At 46.6% G+C, this 16045-nt stretch overlaps 1 protein-coding gene across 1 annotated transcript in view; it reads right to left on the bottom strand.

Moving 5' to 3' along the window:
• The window catches only part of LOC144173565 (2-Hydroxyacid oxidase 1-like), a 51133-nt gene that overhangs the window by 16047 nt on the left and 19041 nt on the right, over window positions 1-16045 (bottom strand). Inside the window, exons 4-5 of the mRNA XM_077701938.1 lie at window positions 10293-10557; window positions 6991-7112 (exon numbers count right to left, since the gene is read on the bottom strand). Of these exons, the coding sequence (XP_077558064.1) occupies window positions 6991-7112; window positions 10293-10557 (387 nt within the window). The remainder of the gene's footprint in view (window positions 1-6990; window positions 7113-10292; window positions 10558-16045) is intronic.

The raw sequence follows: 16045 nt of genomic DNA, 5'->3' as shown, positions 1-16045 counted from the left end.
TGTAGTGCAGTATTAAACTGATATGCTTGTCTCACCTTCCATGTATACGAATGGCGTTTTGGCCTTTAGGTCGCTACTGCCAACTTCACTAGGCTACCGAGGCCTCGAATGGCTTTACTGCCTCCTGTCGCGGTCCCCTCTTTCTTATAAGAAGAATCAACTTCACTTCACTCACTTTGAACAAAAATCTACAATCTAACAAGGATACTGCACACCCGCATTCTTTAAATTTATATTCTGAGTGTTTCGCCGAGCGATCTTTTTGCGCGGAATGCTTAAAACGATCACCCTAAGTAAGCATTTACAGAAAGGATAGAAAAAGAGAACATCCACTCGTTTTTATAAGTGCTTTGTCTACTATCCCACACAGCGTCCCTTCGGCTAAAGTGGAGTTCGATAGCGCTGCACCGCCATTTCAGGCGGAAGCCTTATGTCTCACAAAACGCGAAAACTGACCATCGTCAGCAATGTAAATGGTACCAAAGTTGCCGCCGCTGCTCAGGGTTAATAAAAAAAGCGACTAACGATTAATACACTCCCTATTGCGAAATTTGTCCGCCGAGCGAACTACCGCATTCATGGTTAAGGCGCATAGCTGCTGCTGCTCAGGAAGTGATCGCGTGTAAAGCCGTTATATCGCAGCGCGTCGCCGCCACCGAGCATGTTGTTGCAAATCGTGTTTGATTGATTGTTGATTGATTGTAGGGTTTAACGCGCCGACGCAACGCAGGCGATGAGGCGCGCCGTAGTAGAGGGCTCCGGATTAATTTTGACCACCTGGGGATCTTTAACGTGCGCCGAAATCTCGTACACGCGGGCGTTTTTGCTTTTCGCCTCCATCAGAAAAGCGGCCGCCGCGACCGGGAATTTAACCCGCGACCTCGTGCTCAGCAGCGCAACGCCTTAGCCACTGAGCCACCACGGCGGGTCAAATCGTGTTTCAACCTTCCGCGCAAATGTCACGTGGTTGGGGTGAGCCGCGCAGCGAGGAGGAACGAGCGAAAGTTACTTAATTGAAAGAGAAAGAAGTAACGTGGAGGACGCAGGAGGACGTATGTCCTGGCACCTTTCTGTGGCGCCACCCCTGCTTGCCGCACTCTCCCTCACACTTTTGCCATACTATGCTACTCGGTTTTTCGTCGGTTTTCTGTGTTTCCTTCGTTCGCTCTGTTACGAGTTCCACGAATCCGGCACTCCAGAGTAGCGGACGCTGCCGTGTTGCGCACGAAAACTTGTTGGGGCACTAAAGTCTGCGTACGAATTTTGAACAAGAAAGCTTGGCGCTACGTATTTACTGCTAGGTCGTTTTTGCATATTTTTCGCTTCGTTATCTTGCTTTTGACGCGAGTTACTTTGACCGGATTTTTTCTGCTACACCGTTTGCGCGTCTCTTTCTTCGCTTTCGTTTCGCCGCGTTAGGGCGCCAACTCTGTCGGCAAGAAGACTGCCGAACCTCACAGGTGCCCTAGAAACTTGTTTCTACACACCTTAAAAGGGCCGTGAATACAAACAAAAAACATTGCGTAATTTTATAAAAACCTAGGTCTCAGTGTGTCGCTCAGCTCCATTTTGCCACAGAGGAAGTATTTTAACCGAAGAAAACCATGAAGTACTGAAAATCTTTCAAGTTTCGTCCTACAGTGAAGTGTTATGGGCAGCAGTTTACGTCATATGGGGCAGCAATAAAAACAATTTTCGGTGCGTTAGGTGCACTTTAGCATTCAAGTGATGCAATAAAAAGAACTAGTGGCCCCACTGCAATCACCCGGTCATGTGGCATAGCGAACGCTTAGCCGGGTGCTGCCAATTGCCCAAAAAAGGTTCTGTGACGTCAGAGAAAGTTGCCGGAAAGTGACTAGGGAGTCGCCATTGCTTCACAGACGTTTTTTTTCTGTACCTAGAAAACGAACTGCCCGACTGACTGATTCGCCAACGCCCAGGCAATAATGCCACCTTCCTATGTCTAAAACGTCGGGAGAACATATTTATCATGGGTATGTGTTGGTAACGCGGGAATTTCGGAAATTCGACCCTTAAGAAGCCAACGTCGGTAAATTTTGTTTTCCCCAATTCGTGATTAAATCACTCACTTTGGAAGATATCTAAGTGCTTTTTGCTGATACATGAAGCCCGTAAGAATCTCTTAAAAATAATTTTTTGTCTTTTGTGTAACCAACACTAATGGCGTGAGTCCGCATGTCGCACCGAAATGCGTGTTTTTAAGAGATTACCGAATATCTGCCCGAAATGGTTGGCGTATTCCACTGCTCTTTCTGTTGAATGTTACTCGTACAAATACAACACACCAGTTTTAAGGATTTTACCCTGCTACGCCTAGAAACGGAAAAACATTTTTGAATGACTCGTATGGCGAGCCCAGAAGCCTTAACAGAGGATGTCAACGCCAAGCCAATCTTCTGATTCAAACGGTTACACACTTTATGAGCAGATTCTCATTGAGGTTCACGAGAATATATTATTGAAGAATATTATATTGAAGAATATTTTAAGGATCACACCTGGGAGACACTGAAAAGCGCTAAATTATTTTTTTTGCAGATATTTCTTTATTTATCGCCTGCCAGTGCACATATTGAACTGGTTTCTGGTGATAAAGGTAACTTATACCTTTTCTACAGGGCCCTGTCGACGGCCTTCCGAAGGCAGTAGAAACAATTCCCTTTCGAGTGCCCCATTCTAAATAAATAGGGCGCACTTGTTAGCGAACGTCCAATTGTACCCACCCCGGCTATGACGCACCGAATTTATCCGGAGGAATACCCGACTAACAAGTGCCAGCTCTGCTGCAGGGAGACTGCAGACCAGAAGCACACCTTATGGGACTATATCACGAACGCTGTGGAACCGATGTCAAGAACCATCCCGCCACCACTTGCAGAAGGCGCAAGGAGGTACACGTACGAACATCAACACTGGGCCGTCCATCAGGTCCTGCGGGCGCTAGAAAGGCACGAGACACTCGAGTCGGCAACGGCGAGCTCATGTCACGGATGAGTAGCCACCAGGACGACGCCGTGGCCCGCGTCGCGGCGCGTAAAAACGTCGTTCTGCCCGCTTAAATAAAGTTCATTCAATCCAATCCAATGCGATTGTGGATTGAAAGTTGACATGCAGCACATACATAAAGAGGTATCTAAACACTGTATCAGAGGATTCTTTCATAGCACCCACCTAATAGGAAAAACCAGAATTCGGTGAAAAACTATCAATAACTACACAGCGCATTCCTTTGCACCTGTGTCGTCGTTCTTCGTTTTTGTGTCGTGCTTTTAGCGTTCTTTTAGATGCGACTGCATCTCATTCACTCGCCTTGTCCTTGCATACGGGGTCGTCGGCGCCCGCCCCTTCCCCATTCTCCTCGCCGCGCGAGCGGCACTCTCCGCCGCTCACCCCCTCTCCTCTCCTTTCCAATGCCCCTCTCTCGCGAGGGGCAATGAATTGCATTCGATTGGATTGGCTTAGAATCGCTTTGCTTGGCTTGGCTTGGCTTTGATTGGCTTGGATTAGATTGGATTGTATTAAAGTGGATTGTGTTGGATTGTGTTGCGTCATAGCCGCGGCAGACGCACTGGCGCCGGCGCATCCCCTCACCGTTATGCGCGCTATAAAACGCGGTGCCTGCGCCGCTCCATCGTTCCAGCACTGTTCCTCCGCTGTCCAACGCTGCAACGTGAACCCCCTATGCGTCGCATCTACACAGGGGTTCCCGCGAGAGGAGGTGGTAATTCTTCTCTCACGCTTTAGCCCATTCGTTTGTGCTTGCCAGTGCTGCACACAGAATTGTCCTAACAATAATTTATTTTAAGTATTTTGCCCTACCACGCTAATCAAGAGGCGAACTCAATTTTTCAACTTACACCCCCTCTGGAGGTGGAATTCCATTCAATTTTCGCGCTTTTGCACATCTCTTACAATCTGCTCAGGCTTTCCGCGAGCACACCCCTCCCTAGAGCGCATGTCCTTTATTACAAAAGTGCGAATGATACTTGTCAGTCGTGTTTTTATAATAAATGACATGGGCTCCTATAATTCCCACATTCAGACTATCATTCACATCGTATCATTGCATCGAAGTAACATAGTAACAAAGTAACATATTATCGGCGTAACAAAGTGTGATTCCCACCTACTGAAGAAAGAACTCAACAAGTTTTAGATCCGTTACTGTAATTTTTATAGTACCCCACCGGCGCCGTAGGGCACTACCGCTAGGTTCTTAGTAATTTGTTCAAATTTTGCGATAACATTAGTGCCATTGCTTTCTGAAGAAAGGGCCATCGCTAATGAAACAAACTTTGGTTTTGTCCTCACGGCCCATTAAGGTACGTAATAACGTTCTCACAACGTCGCCTTTCCACACTTGTAGGCGCCTTAACTGGCTCCAATAACCTAACTCGTGCAGAAAGTGCGCATTTAGGTGATCTTATTGGCTCAAAGAGTATTCTCTACTGAGGCAGGTCGCAATTTACCTTAGGTGTGCCTTTAGCCGTCGAAATTTACATACCAGGATGATAGCTTACCTGAATTTTCACATTTTATCTATCGTACGCACGAAATCGATACAGCTGAAAAGAACGGAGCAAAAACGATCGTCGCGTGCAAGCGGAGTGTCCTGTCACGGCCGTGTACACACCCGCAGACCTGTCCGGCCGGAGTGCGAAGTGGCCTTGCCTCTACCCCGAGCATTGAACGACGCACGAACGCGGGGCTACAGCTTGCGCCATTCCCCAGAAAATAACTCTTGCGAGAAAAATGTTACACATGCGAGAAAGGGAATGATGGTGTCGTAAAAAATTGCGCGAGGGATGTCGTCTGAGCAAATTTTGCGAATAGCGATATGTCAACGCGATATTAACTGACGGAGTTTGTTGATTTGAACACTTCGAAACTGAAGTTTCAGGACCGCTTGTCCCTACGGGTGCACAAGGTCAATCCCGACTACAGGTCGTACACAGGTTGATGTGTCGCGCGCTAGAATTGTCCGCGCGTGCCTGACGTGCTTTGAAAATGGTACCTATAACAAGGGTTCCTCCAGGTAAAGTTTCTAAAACCCGCAGGAACATTGGTACAGCGAACCTGTATATATCTAGCTTCCCAGTTTTCATTCCGGTGAAGCCGCTTTACTCTGCACCACTTCTGCTCTCCACCTCACCAACACTGACGCTCTCTTCACCAGTTTTATGCGCCTCACCATCACCGATGGCTCTGTCACAAGTTGCGCAGTGAGTAAATAACGGCGCTATCAGCGGTAGCAGTTTTAACCCGCTATGTGTTCGGCGCGTGTTGTTCAAGTGGAGAAAAAGGAGGGGAAATTGAAGAAGCTTTGCGCGCACGGAAGAGCTAATGGGTGCGAAAAGAGCGAAAATACGTTACCACCACAGAACGCACCGTTACCTCCTCAAGTTCCCCTTCATGAAGTAGCTGGGAAAACCACTCTAATAAAGGGCAACTTGCCCGCTTGGAACGCTGCACGTTTGCAAATGACTCTTGCTCCACTTGCTTTCCGCAATAAACACGTTTACTTTCTCTCTCTCTCTCTCTCTCTCTCTCTCTCTCTCTCTCTCTCTCTCTCTCCTTTAGGGGCTTTGGGGCGATATTCTCGCCGGTGCTTTTCGCGTCTAAGCGATGCGCACACTCCCGGTTGCCTTTGATAAGGGCACTGTTAGAGAGGGGGACAAGAAGGGCGTGCACGCGCAGCTAAATTTCGTGCGCTCACCTCAGCTAAGCCTCATCGACGGTGTGCTGGTCGGAGGTTTGAATGTGGATGTCTGACGGCCCCTTGAGACTTGTCTGCTGTCCCCCCTGCTCGTATACGCTAAGCCTGCTTCGGCTCAATCGAGTGAATAAATGAGGCATCGAAAGTTATTCATTCTTTATTAGGTCTGTTTGTATGGTATGACAAGCGCTACCAAGAGCAGCACACTAACACTGGTCCAGTACTCTTTTCTATGAACACCTAGAAAGAAAATTGCGGTGTCCAGAAGGAAATTATACGCTGTTTTTAAACTGGGACCAAAGTTGTTATGGAGATCAAATACCACTTTGGTTCATTCGAAAAGTTCTCCGGTGACTCCCACGTATAAATCATTAACGACACGTTCAGCACAAGAGTCTTACAATTATGCTAACCAATTAAAAACATCCATTTTACGGTTCACAGCATTTCACTTCGCAAAATCAAAGGCCAGAACAAGAATGCTTGTGAAGGAGGGGCTCCCCACTTGGGGAACGGTATATTTGTATCCATGGCACTGCAGTTCATTGATGCCGGCCGACTGCTGCAAATTTTACCTTGATGTGCGCTGTCTTACTGATAATGGGAAAATTACGATTTCTAGATCCACGTACACAAGCCGCAATCCTTCCATGCTTTACCAAGTGACCTACTTTAACAATGAGATCTACTAACTCTGATGTATTTCCCCTTTTAATAAATACTCAAACCCTTGGGGGAGTGATGCCAACCTTCACTTCATACTGCACGTGTTGATGAAGATACTGGTCCAATATTTTGAATGGGACAACGGGGAAGGTGGGATTAGCGCATTGTTGCCGCCGTTACTTGCATCTCTCGATTGTGTAGCCGACATGAAACACTCTGAAAAAAGTCCTTCTTACACAATGTACCTGCTCCTTTAGGGGCTGAAGACATAACACCTGTGCAAAGGCCACGCACACGTAAATATGGGCGCAGTGGTAATTCGGACCGCTTCAACAAAGAGGGACATACGGTTACCATGATCATTCGAATCGTGATTAACACTTTTGATGTACTACTTCCGCACAGCCGGATAGCAACTCTAAGTAGGCACACTGGCACCGCTTAAAATTCGTAGCTACATTTCTACATTGACATAAGTTTTATGTGAATAACCTGAGTTTGCAATACGTTGATTTGCAGCCTCGGACCTTGTATTTGGCTTGAACATTGTAAGTGGGAGATGGCTGATGCGTATGAAAATCGATTACCTCTGAGAATGCCCTTCACAATAACAGGAAGGTCAGTCGCATTCCGGAGCAAGTCAACGTCAGCCCAGCTCTGGTTCGGGTCCCACTGGTGACCTGGTGTTGAACCGCGCAAGGCGCTGAGGCTGCAGAAGAAACGAAGCGCGGGTAAAAACTGAACAATCCAGCTTCTCGCAACACCGAGCCATTTCAACTTCAACGAAATAGACACCAATGAACTAGGACAAGTACCGGGGGAATTGAATTTATGAGAAAAGCTGATGGCGAGTTTCTGCGTCATACTCAAGTACAGTCATGAACAAATAAAACGCCAACAACAAAAAATATATGAACCAAAACACACAACCAGTGCGATTGGGTTCCGTGAATGTGAAATTGTCGCTTGGCTTTATCGTTGTGAGGGAGACTGAACATCTGTCTTCCCAAAGATACAACTAGGGAGCCATTATGCTATGTCCGCTATTCATATCTTCGATTTTGCGTGTTCTTGTTCATATTTTTGTGCTCTCACTTTACTTGTCCACGACTGCACATTGTTTTGACGTACATACATATGTACATCCCACTGTGAGTATTCTTGTTTGCCGACCACTTTTTTTATGCATGCTTTCGCAATTTACACTGATCGTGGCTGATAAAGTATTACAAACCTTGAAGGGTCAATTGATTTTGTAGTCTTTTATGGAAAGATATGCTGCGTTTACAACCACTCGAGTTGGTTCCTTCGTCAGTGCTTGGAACTCCAGCATATGTAATTTAAGTCTGTGTCACAAACTCGAGCGTACGACGTCTAAAAGTATCGTATAAATTTTTCATTTTATTGTACAGCGCCTAACTCTTCTTCAGTCGTCCGATTCATCCAGTTGGGTTCTATTCGGCCCGAGAAAGGGCTGGAACTTTCTAGAACGAAGCGACAGTAACGCGATCACCCGCCGGCTCGCCGGCGAGAAAACAACAAAAATAAAACCTCCGTCGCTCCAGTTTCGTCGAAGCTTCCAGTACTTTCGAGGAGGTGCGCGTGGCCTTGCCAGTGCTTAAGAGCGTCGATGATTCTAGAAGGGAGAAGAGGGAAGTTATTCACTGACGGCGGCGGGCGAATTGTGTCTTGTGCTCTCCCTCTCCCCGCCGGCGCGCCTATAAAAAGAGAAGCCGCGCCTAGGCAAACCAGCTACGTTTGGACGTCGTGATGGACAACGGCACCTGCCAGTTTGTACATCACACCATCGGCGACCCGCGCCCTGGAGGACTCCAACGTGCTCCCGGGCCTCGAAGCACCGTGATCGTCTCGGACGGCCTGGCCTACAGCGAAGCCACGCTTCCCAGGTAGCCGACTCGCCTCCGACAGCGGTGCATCGTCCGGCCCGGTCGGTGAATATGCTGGGACTCTGTCTCTCATATGCATCGAACTGTTCGTTTCTTTTTAGTTAACTGCTCCGATTCGTAACCTTCATTTGTTAACGCTCCTGTTTGTATCACTTTGTCTAATTGGACTGTTTCTTGTATTTGAATTCCATCTAAGTTGTCTGTCATTATCGATCCGCTATCTCGTGCTTGTGTTTGTAACTTGCCTGTTTAAATATAAGTCTTTGTGCTGTTTTTCGTTCAAGGCTCTTGCTCATTCTTGCCGCTCTGGTCGGCGAAAGCCGCACATCAGACGGCCACCCCCTTTGTCACCTGCGCCCTGTGGATTCGGTGGGGTTTGTTGGCTCTGGCTCTTGAGTCGACTCCCCATATCTTCCGACAGTGCACCCTAAATTTAAAGGAAACGGGTGACAGTCTGACAAAATAGCAGCCTTTAAAGGCCCTAAAGAAAAACTGTACGTTTCTGAGAGGGTAGCTTTCAGTAGCTCTATCAGCTCCATTCCGCAACTGAAAATGTTTCTTTTACCCGAAAGAATGATATTTGTTATTTTGAAGCATTCTCGTTACACAATGTTAGAGATAACATAACAAAGGATAACTACGAACAGAATAATTCCAGTTTCAAGGAATGTGGACATGCGAAAATACAGGCGCCACTATAGCCGATCAGTCATGTTTCTGGGCGGTGGCTTTGATCAGCTCCCACCAAGGCACAAACAAATCTCTGTAACACCATGGAAGCCAGGAAGGGGAGTATTAGCGAGTCACCACCGTTTATCTCGTCTTATTATGACTTTTTTTTAATTTTTGATGAAAGTCATAGTCATCCCACTCAGGGCAGTTAGAATAAGATAATTGTCTTTATTCTTTGGATTATCACCTTAAAGAATCACGCCGTCCGTGTAGTAATCCTAGGCGTAGTAATGACCGCTTCTTGAGCAAAACAAGGTAACAAGTTAGGGAGGAAGTCGTAACCTGCCCAAATACAGGATTCCACGTCCTCGCGCCGATCCTGGAGCGTGTTCGATTGAAGGTTGTTGCTCTGGAGCCGTCCTGCGTGGTGCACGCAGACTCGCGCTGCTCAGGTTATGGGTGGGAAAGAGGTTTCGGCGTCCTGGGCATGAGTTAACCAATGTGAGGTCGAGCGAGAAATGTTTCAAGTGTGCAGTCATGTTTGAAGAGCGATGTGTAAAAATGAGGAAGAATTGTGTCGTCCATGTAAGTACCCATGTGTAGCCGGCACCGATATGAGCTTGTTGGTTATTGAGCGGGGGGGGGACGGCAACTTCTGGGTGCAGGAATTGATGGTGTGGGCTTTGTGAAGCCCGAGCCGATCGTCACGTCTGGCCTCAAGGATGGAAATGACCGAATCGCAGATCGTGGGAGGTGGAAAGATGTGCCTCGATCCCGAAAAGGCAGTGGTGGCTACGAGTCAAGGCGATGAATGTTTGAAGATGAAATATGAAACAATTCCGGCTTCAGAGTACTACTGCGAGAAGAATTCCCTTGGGGCATGGGTACTCGAAAAACAACCGCACTCAAAGTGTTCGCCGCGCTCAAATTTAGCTGTGTGAAGTTGTGTAAGTTGCGTAAACGTCGGTCCAGTGACGATGATAGAGCTTGTCTAGCCTTAAGCTATCCCCATCACTATACGCGCCCCTCCACGGGCAGCTTGACGCGGCATTTGCATAAAAACTTCAAAAGTGTGCCCACCGTTTGCGGCAACCAATAACAGAGAACAATAACGGAGTAGTTTTTATTCCTGGTATAAAAACATTTGGACATCTGTTTAATACCAGACCTTGCAAACAACCTTGCGAATCGCCGAAAGCAATTCTAAGCCCTTCTCTGGTGACATGCTAAGGTGGCATACATGAAAGACAAGCCTTACGAATGTACATACACCGTCGACACAGACACTTGAAGTGTTCTCGGGCACTCACATTTCGTTGAAGACTATTTGCTGCGATTCGTTTTCTGCACTTCGGGCAGCTGTGCCCGAAATAAACGGGTGGTCCACTGTAAGGACGATTGCTGTGCACCCGCAGCGCTTGGCCCGCTGGGCATGTTGTAGCGTGATGGAGCGGTCCTTGCGGATGTCTAGCTGAGCCCAGAGCACGGCATCGGGACCAGCCGCGGCAGCCACCTCCTCCAGCGGGGTCGAGCTCCTCGCACTGACAGCCATCACAATGCGGGCCTTTTGTGCGGCTGGAGTGTACAAGGTACGTGTAAGGAAATTCTAGGGTGGGGTACGGGGTAATCCAAAACACTTGGAGGCACAGCCATAGGATGCACAACCCATTTCAGAGAATGGATCAGGCATTAAAAATGATGTCGATGCGCGAAAATACATGGTCGGGCGTCACCGCCGCCTACCGGCCCTGACGGTACCCAAGCCACTCACCCGGGAAAGCCGTCTAGTTCAGAAGCGAATCGATGGTGTGGAGCGCACCGGCGGACACTGCTCAAGCCACACTGTCAAGCTCGCGTGATGGCTAGCGAGTGGGACAAGGTAGGAAGGTACAACAAGAAAAACGTTTCGTTTGACACACCCTTGGCTCCGCTGCCTTCTCCACTCTCGGAAGCTCGGTGCATGCGCCTTCTGCACTCTTTTTAGTTTTGCGTGCTGTCTCTCGCTCCGTTGATTCAGCGCGGCAGCTCTGCTGACACAGCGACGGGGCATTGTTGAAGAAGTGATGCCAAAATTTACCGAACGTGCCTAATTTATTCTTGAAGCAATAAGAGCACCCATCATTATGGGAATCTGGCTATTTCTGGGCAACTAAGCATAAGTTTAGGCTTTGATTCCCAGCCTTGAAGAGAGAGGGTGGAGACAAAGAGGGAGGGAGATTGCGTTAGTGGGGATGGGTTTGAATAGAACAGGACTTCGCTTTTTTATTTTTTTAACCGTCCGCCAGTATTTCTTGTGCCGTTGGACCGGCCTCGACCATCTGGATTTCTCTGAGCTCAGGCTAGGGTATGCATACCCGAGAGGTCTCTGAGTGTTCTGTTGTGTTATTATTGCACTTTTAGGGTAAAAATATTTCAAAACAAAAGCAAGTGAAGTAGCTGTAGGCCTTTTTCTTCTGAGAGCGCAAAAAACAAATCCTGCCACAAGCGACGATGATGATGAGCAGCCGAGGAAAAAGACAGTTTTTTCACATTTTGAGAGTTTGATGATTGAAATAACTGCAAGATGAAATAAAAGAAGCCTCGCCACTTGTTGCTCAAAACTCATTGCTCATTCCTTTTTTATCTTATTGTTGGCGGCTTATAGCCGCACCTCATCATTTGATGTAGGTCTGCTCTGCTGAAGCACAGCGTGCGGAAGACTGAATAATGATCTTACTAGTAAGCCTTCCAAGAAACGGGTCGGAAATGTATTTGTCTCCAGCCGTCGCCAATTGGTGCGGCTGAACCCTCGCCTTGGCTCGCGCCTTGCCTCCACCCACCAGTGATTGGCGCCCACTTCCCCTCTCTCGCTGCACGTGTGCTTGGCGCTTGCTCTCCCCGCCGCTAGGGTATATACCCTCTCCACACATTTGCGCCCGAATGACCACTCCCCGTCCCGCGAAAGCCTCGACCAACACAGGTTTCGCTCTAAAGAAACGGTTATTTCGGTTCGAAGTGTGCGTGCACGCAGAATTACTCAGCTCTCGTCCAAACGGAGGCTTTGAAATCAGAAGCAAGCCAAGCCTAATTTACGGTGCACCTGCAGGGTGTTTGTAAACGGTATCGGCGAGCGCTATCCCCGACAAAAATAATGCATAATATTGCGATATTAATTTTGCCCCACGCACTGGTACTGCTAAGTAAACTTTCCCCGGAGCCAAAAAATTTTGGCACCCCGTCACATATACGAAATAAATAAGAATAACAACAGTAATATTATTGTTATTGTTATTATATTAATGTCTTCCGTTGTTATATAACGCTCGTTGACACTTCGGACTGCAGCTGCCAAAAGGCTAGAATTGAAGAGGGACAATAACCAGCTAGTACGAAAGAAGCTGATTAATGAGCTACGAGTAAGATGTAATGTAGAGAAATTCAGGATCGCGCTTCAGAACCGATATTCAGCTCTTACTGAAGAAGCAGACTTTACGACACAGGAAACCAGCGACAACCTTACACGCATTATCACTGAGTGCGCAGTGGAAGTTGGGCGCGATGGCTACACAGGAAACTGGTAAACTTTCCTAATAGACGAAATATGTTGTTAGAAAACGGCAAACCGTGACAATCAAACCGTGACAGCTGAGAGAATAAAGCTAGCGGAGCTTTCGAAGGTAATCAATAAGCGTAAGACAGCCGACATTCGGAAGTATAATGTGGAGAGGGTCGAATACGCTGTAAAGAAGGAAGGTAGTCTGAAAGCAGTGAAGAGGCATCTTGGCGTGGGGAAAAGTCAGGTGTATGCACTTAAAGACAAGCAGGGCAGTGTCATCACAAATAGGAATAAAATAGTCAAAGTAGACAAGGAGTTCTTTAGGGATCTGTACAGCAGCCGGGACATCCAGGTTAAGGCCGAGCAAAAAAACAGTTCAGAGAAGACAGACATCGCCCCAGTAACGACAGAAGAAGTAAGGAAGGCTTTGAGAGAAATGAAATGGTGCAAAGCACATGGCGAGGATCAGATAACAGCAGAACTTTTGAAGGATGGCGGCGCAATTGTATTTGACCAACTGGCAAACCTGTATACGCAATGCCTAATGACCGCAAGTGTACCGGAATCTTGAAACAACGCGAACATCATCCTAATTCATAAGAAAGGTGACATGAAGGACTCGAAAAATTACAAGCCGATCAGCTTACTGTCAGTCGTCTACAAGGTACTTACCAAAGTAATCGCTAACGGAATTTCTGTACCCTTAGACTTCCGTAAACCTAAAGAACAAGCACGGTTCCGTAAAGGCTGTTTAACAACTCACTGTTTTCACACGATCAGTCAGGTAAAAGAGAAGTGTGCTGAGTATACTGAACCCTATATATAAAATAGGCACAATCTGATCTAGTTGCATTATAATTGATTAAATGCTGGTCACTCCAAATTTAAGTGGGGACGCAGATAATGACGAGAGACATCAGTGTCAGACGGTAGTCAGTGTCAGGGAGACGGTAGTGTGAGCGCTTGTGCTTCGTATCTCGTCATTGTCTGCGTCCCCAGTTAAATTTAGGCTGACCAGTATTTAATCCCTATATATAGCCTTCATAGATTATGAGGAAGCCTTCGACTCGGTCGAAACCTCAGCAGTCATTCCGGCATTACGGAACCAGGGTGTAAATGAGCATTATGTAAGAGTACTAGAGGATAGCTACATAGGGTTCACAGCTGACATCATCTTCCATAAGGAGAGCAGTAAAATACCTATAAGGAAGGGTGTCAGACAAGGAGACACAATCTGTCCAATGTTATTCACAGCATGTTTACAAGAAGTATTCAGAACATTGCATTGGGAACAGGTGGGAGAAACGGTTAATGGAGAATACATTAGTAACCTCTCATTTGCTGATGACGTTGCCTTGCTAAGTAACTGGGGGGACGAATTGCAAAGCATGCTTTCCGCACTGGACCAACAGAGTAGAACCGTGGGCCTGAAAATTATTATGCAGAAACCCAAAGTAATGAACGATAACCTCGGGACAATACAGCAGTTTGAGATAGGTGGTGAGGCAGTGTGAGCGGTAAGCGAATGTATCTACTTAGGCCAAGTTGTGACCCCGGAGGCCCACCATGAGTCCGAGATAATTACAAGGATAACAATGGGGTGGAGTGCATACGACAGATATTCCCAGATATTAAATGGCAGCCTACCATTGTCCCTTAGGAATAAACTGTATGGCAGCTGCATCTTACCGGTACTCACCTACGGGGCAGAAACTTGGGGGCTCACTAAGAGGGTTTAACTTAAATTGAGAGCGACTCAGCCGGCAATGGAACGGAAGATGACAGGTGTAACATTAGGGACAACAAGAGAGCGGAGTGGGTCAGGGAACAAACGCGTGGTAAGGACATATCAGCAGAAAATAAGAAGAAATAGACGTGGGCAGGGCATGTAATGCGAAGGCAAAATAACCGTTGATAATTAAGGGTAACAGAGCGGATCCCTAGAGAAGGCAAGCGTAGCAGGGGCGGCAGAAGGTTATATGGGCAGATGAGATCAAGAAGCCTGCAGGGATAAATTGGTCGCAGTTAGGGCAGGACCGGGATAGTTGGAGATTATTGCGAGAGGCCTTTGCCCTGCAGTGGGCGTAGAGAGACTGCGGATGATGATGATGGTAATGATGATGATGATGATGGTGATTACAAAAACTGATTGCAGTACAGAATGTGTTCGCTTAGAGATGTCAATAGAAACATGCATAACGTACAACGTGCGATGCGAATTGAAGACACAAGATAATTGATGATGTTTAATTATTTATAAATAAGGAGCATTATATCAGTAATGTAAGCGGCATAATAAGAAGCCGTGGGGCATTTATTCCATCTAAGCCATAATAGCTAGACGAGCTTGGTTTGGGGGGAGGCACCGATTGCTACTGGCGCATCCATTTCTCTGCAGTTTGTGAATATATTTAATAGGCTGGACCGTAGTTGAACGCTCACTTGAAGGCTTGTAATTTCATTCTCATTAGCGAATTGGGCCGTTTATGATTCAAAGTAGAACACGAATTACTTTAACAGCCTTTTAGTATTCTTGGACTCGAGTTCCTGTCGTGTAACCGCTACATCGCCGAGCATACCTCAGCCAGTTTCACTTGTTTCTTCCTTCTAAAGCTTTTGGGTGTTTCATATTTTGGCCTCGCACGAACAACCTTATTAAAAGGTTTGCTGACAGCCCCAACTTTAGGGCTTTCTCTGCGCCAAATAAAATTTTTCTCTGTCCCTCTTTTGCTAGCAGTCTTTCTTGCATATTCCGCGGTTTTGACCTACCTTGCACACTTCTGGCCCCGCTCCCAAGAAAGCATTGGTGCCCCGTTATGTGGGATGGCCATTAAGGTATTTTGTTACATATCCCTATGTTTCTAGTGCCGCTCAAAGTGTAGGCTTCCGCAGAAAATTTCCGGAGCATTAACTGCGCTGTCAGCAAAAACAGCACAAACGAAAGTAACGCTTGCAGCAGTGTTTGTTGTGGGAACGACAAACCCTGTTAAAAGTATACTTTAATAGTAGAAGAAATCGAACAATCCTCTTGATACCTTTTCCAGTTTATTTTTGTATTAGACAACACAGTTACACAAGGTCGTAAACACAAAAACAGGGTCGAAACTGCATGTTGGGGAATTGTCATATTGTGCAAAGCGTTCTTATTGCCTTATGGTGCAAGCATTTCTTGCTTTTGTTTGTTAATTGCGAACTTTCTCGTCGCCCGTAATTTTGTTATTTCTCAAATTTTTATTTCATCAATTTAAGGCGCTCTTACAAGATCCTCTGCAATTCTTTTAAAACATTTCGAGGTTTACAATTTTTGTTTTTATTCCCGATGTTTATTTCGTTTTATTTGGAATATGTATATTTATATACCTTTTATGTGTATGTACAGGTATTTTGTGGATCTGTTTGGACCTTGAAGGGCAGTGATATTGATACTGCAGGCCACCTTTGCAGGGGCCGCATGCGGGTTTCTGAACAGAGCACGACACCTAACTCCAAAGGTCTTTACCTTTCCATCGTAAACACATAAATGTGTAA

The sequence above is a fragment of the Haemaphysalis longicornis genome, unplaced genomic scaffold (assembly GCF_048455015.1).
Source record: "Haemaphysalis longicornis isolate Haplotype H1 unplaced genomic scaffold, Haemaphysalis longicornis Haplotype H1 scaffold_3, whole genome shotgun sequence".
Taxonomy (NCBI): domain Eukaryota; kingdom Metazoa; phylum Arthropoda; class Arachnida; order Ixodida; family Ixodidae; genus Haemaphysalis; species Haemaphysalis longicornis.
Note: the sequence above shows the minus strand (reverse complement) of the source record. Positions and strands in the feature narration are given on the sequence as shown.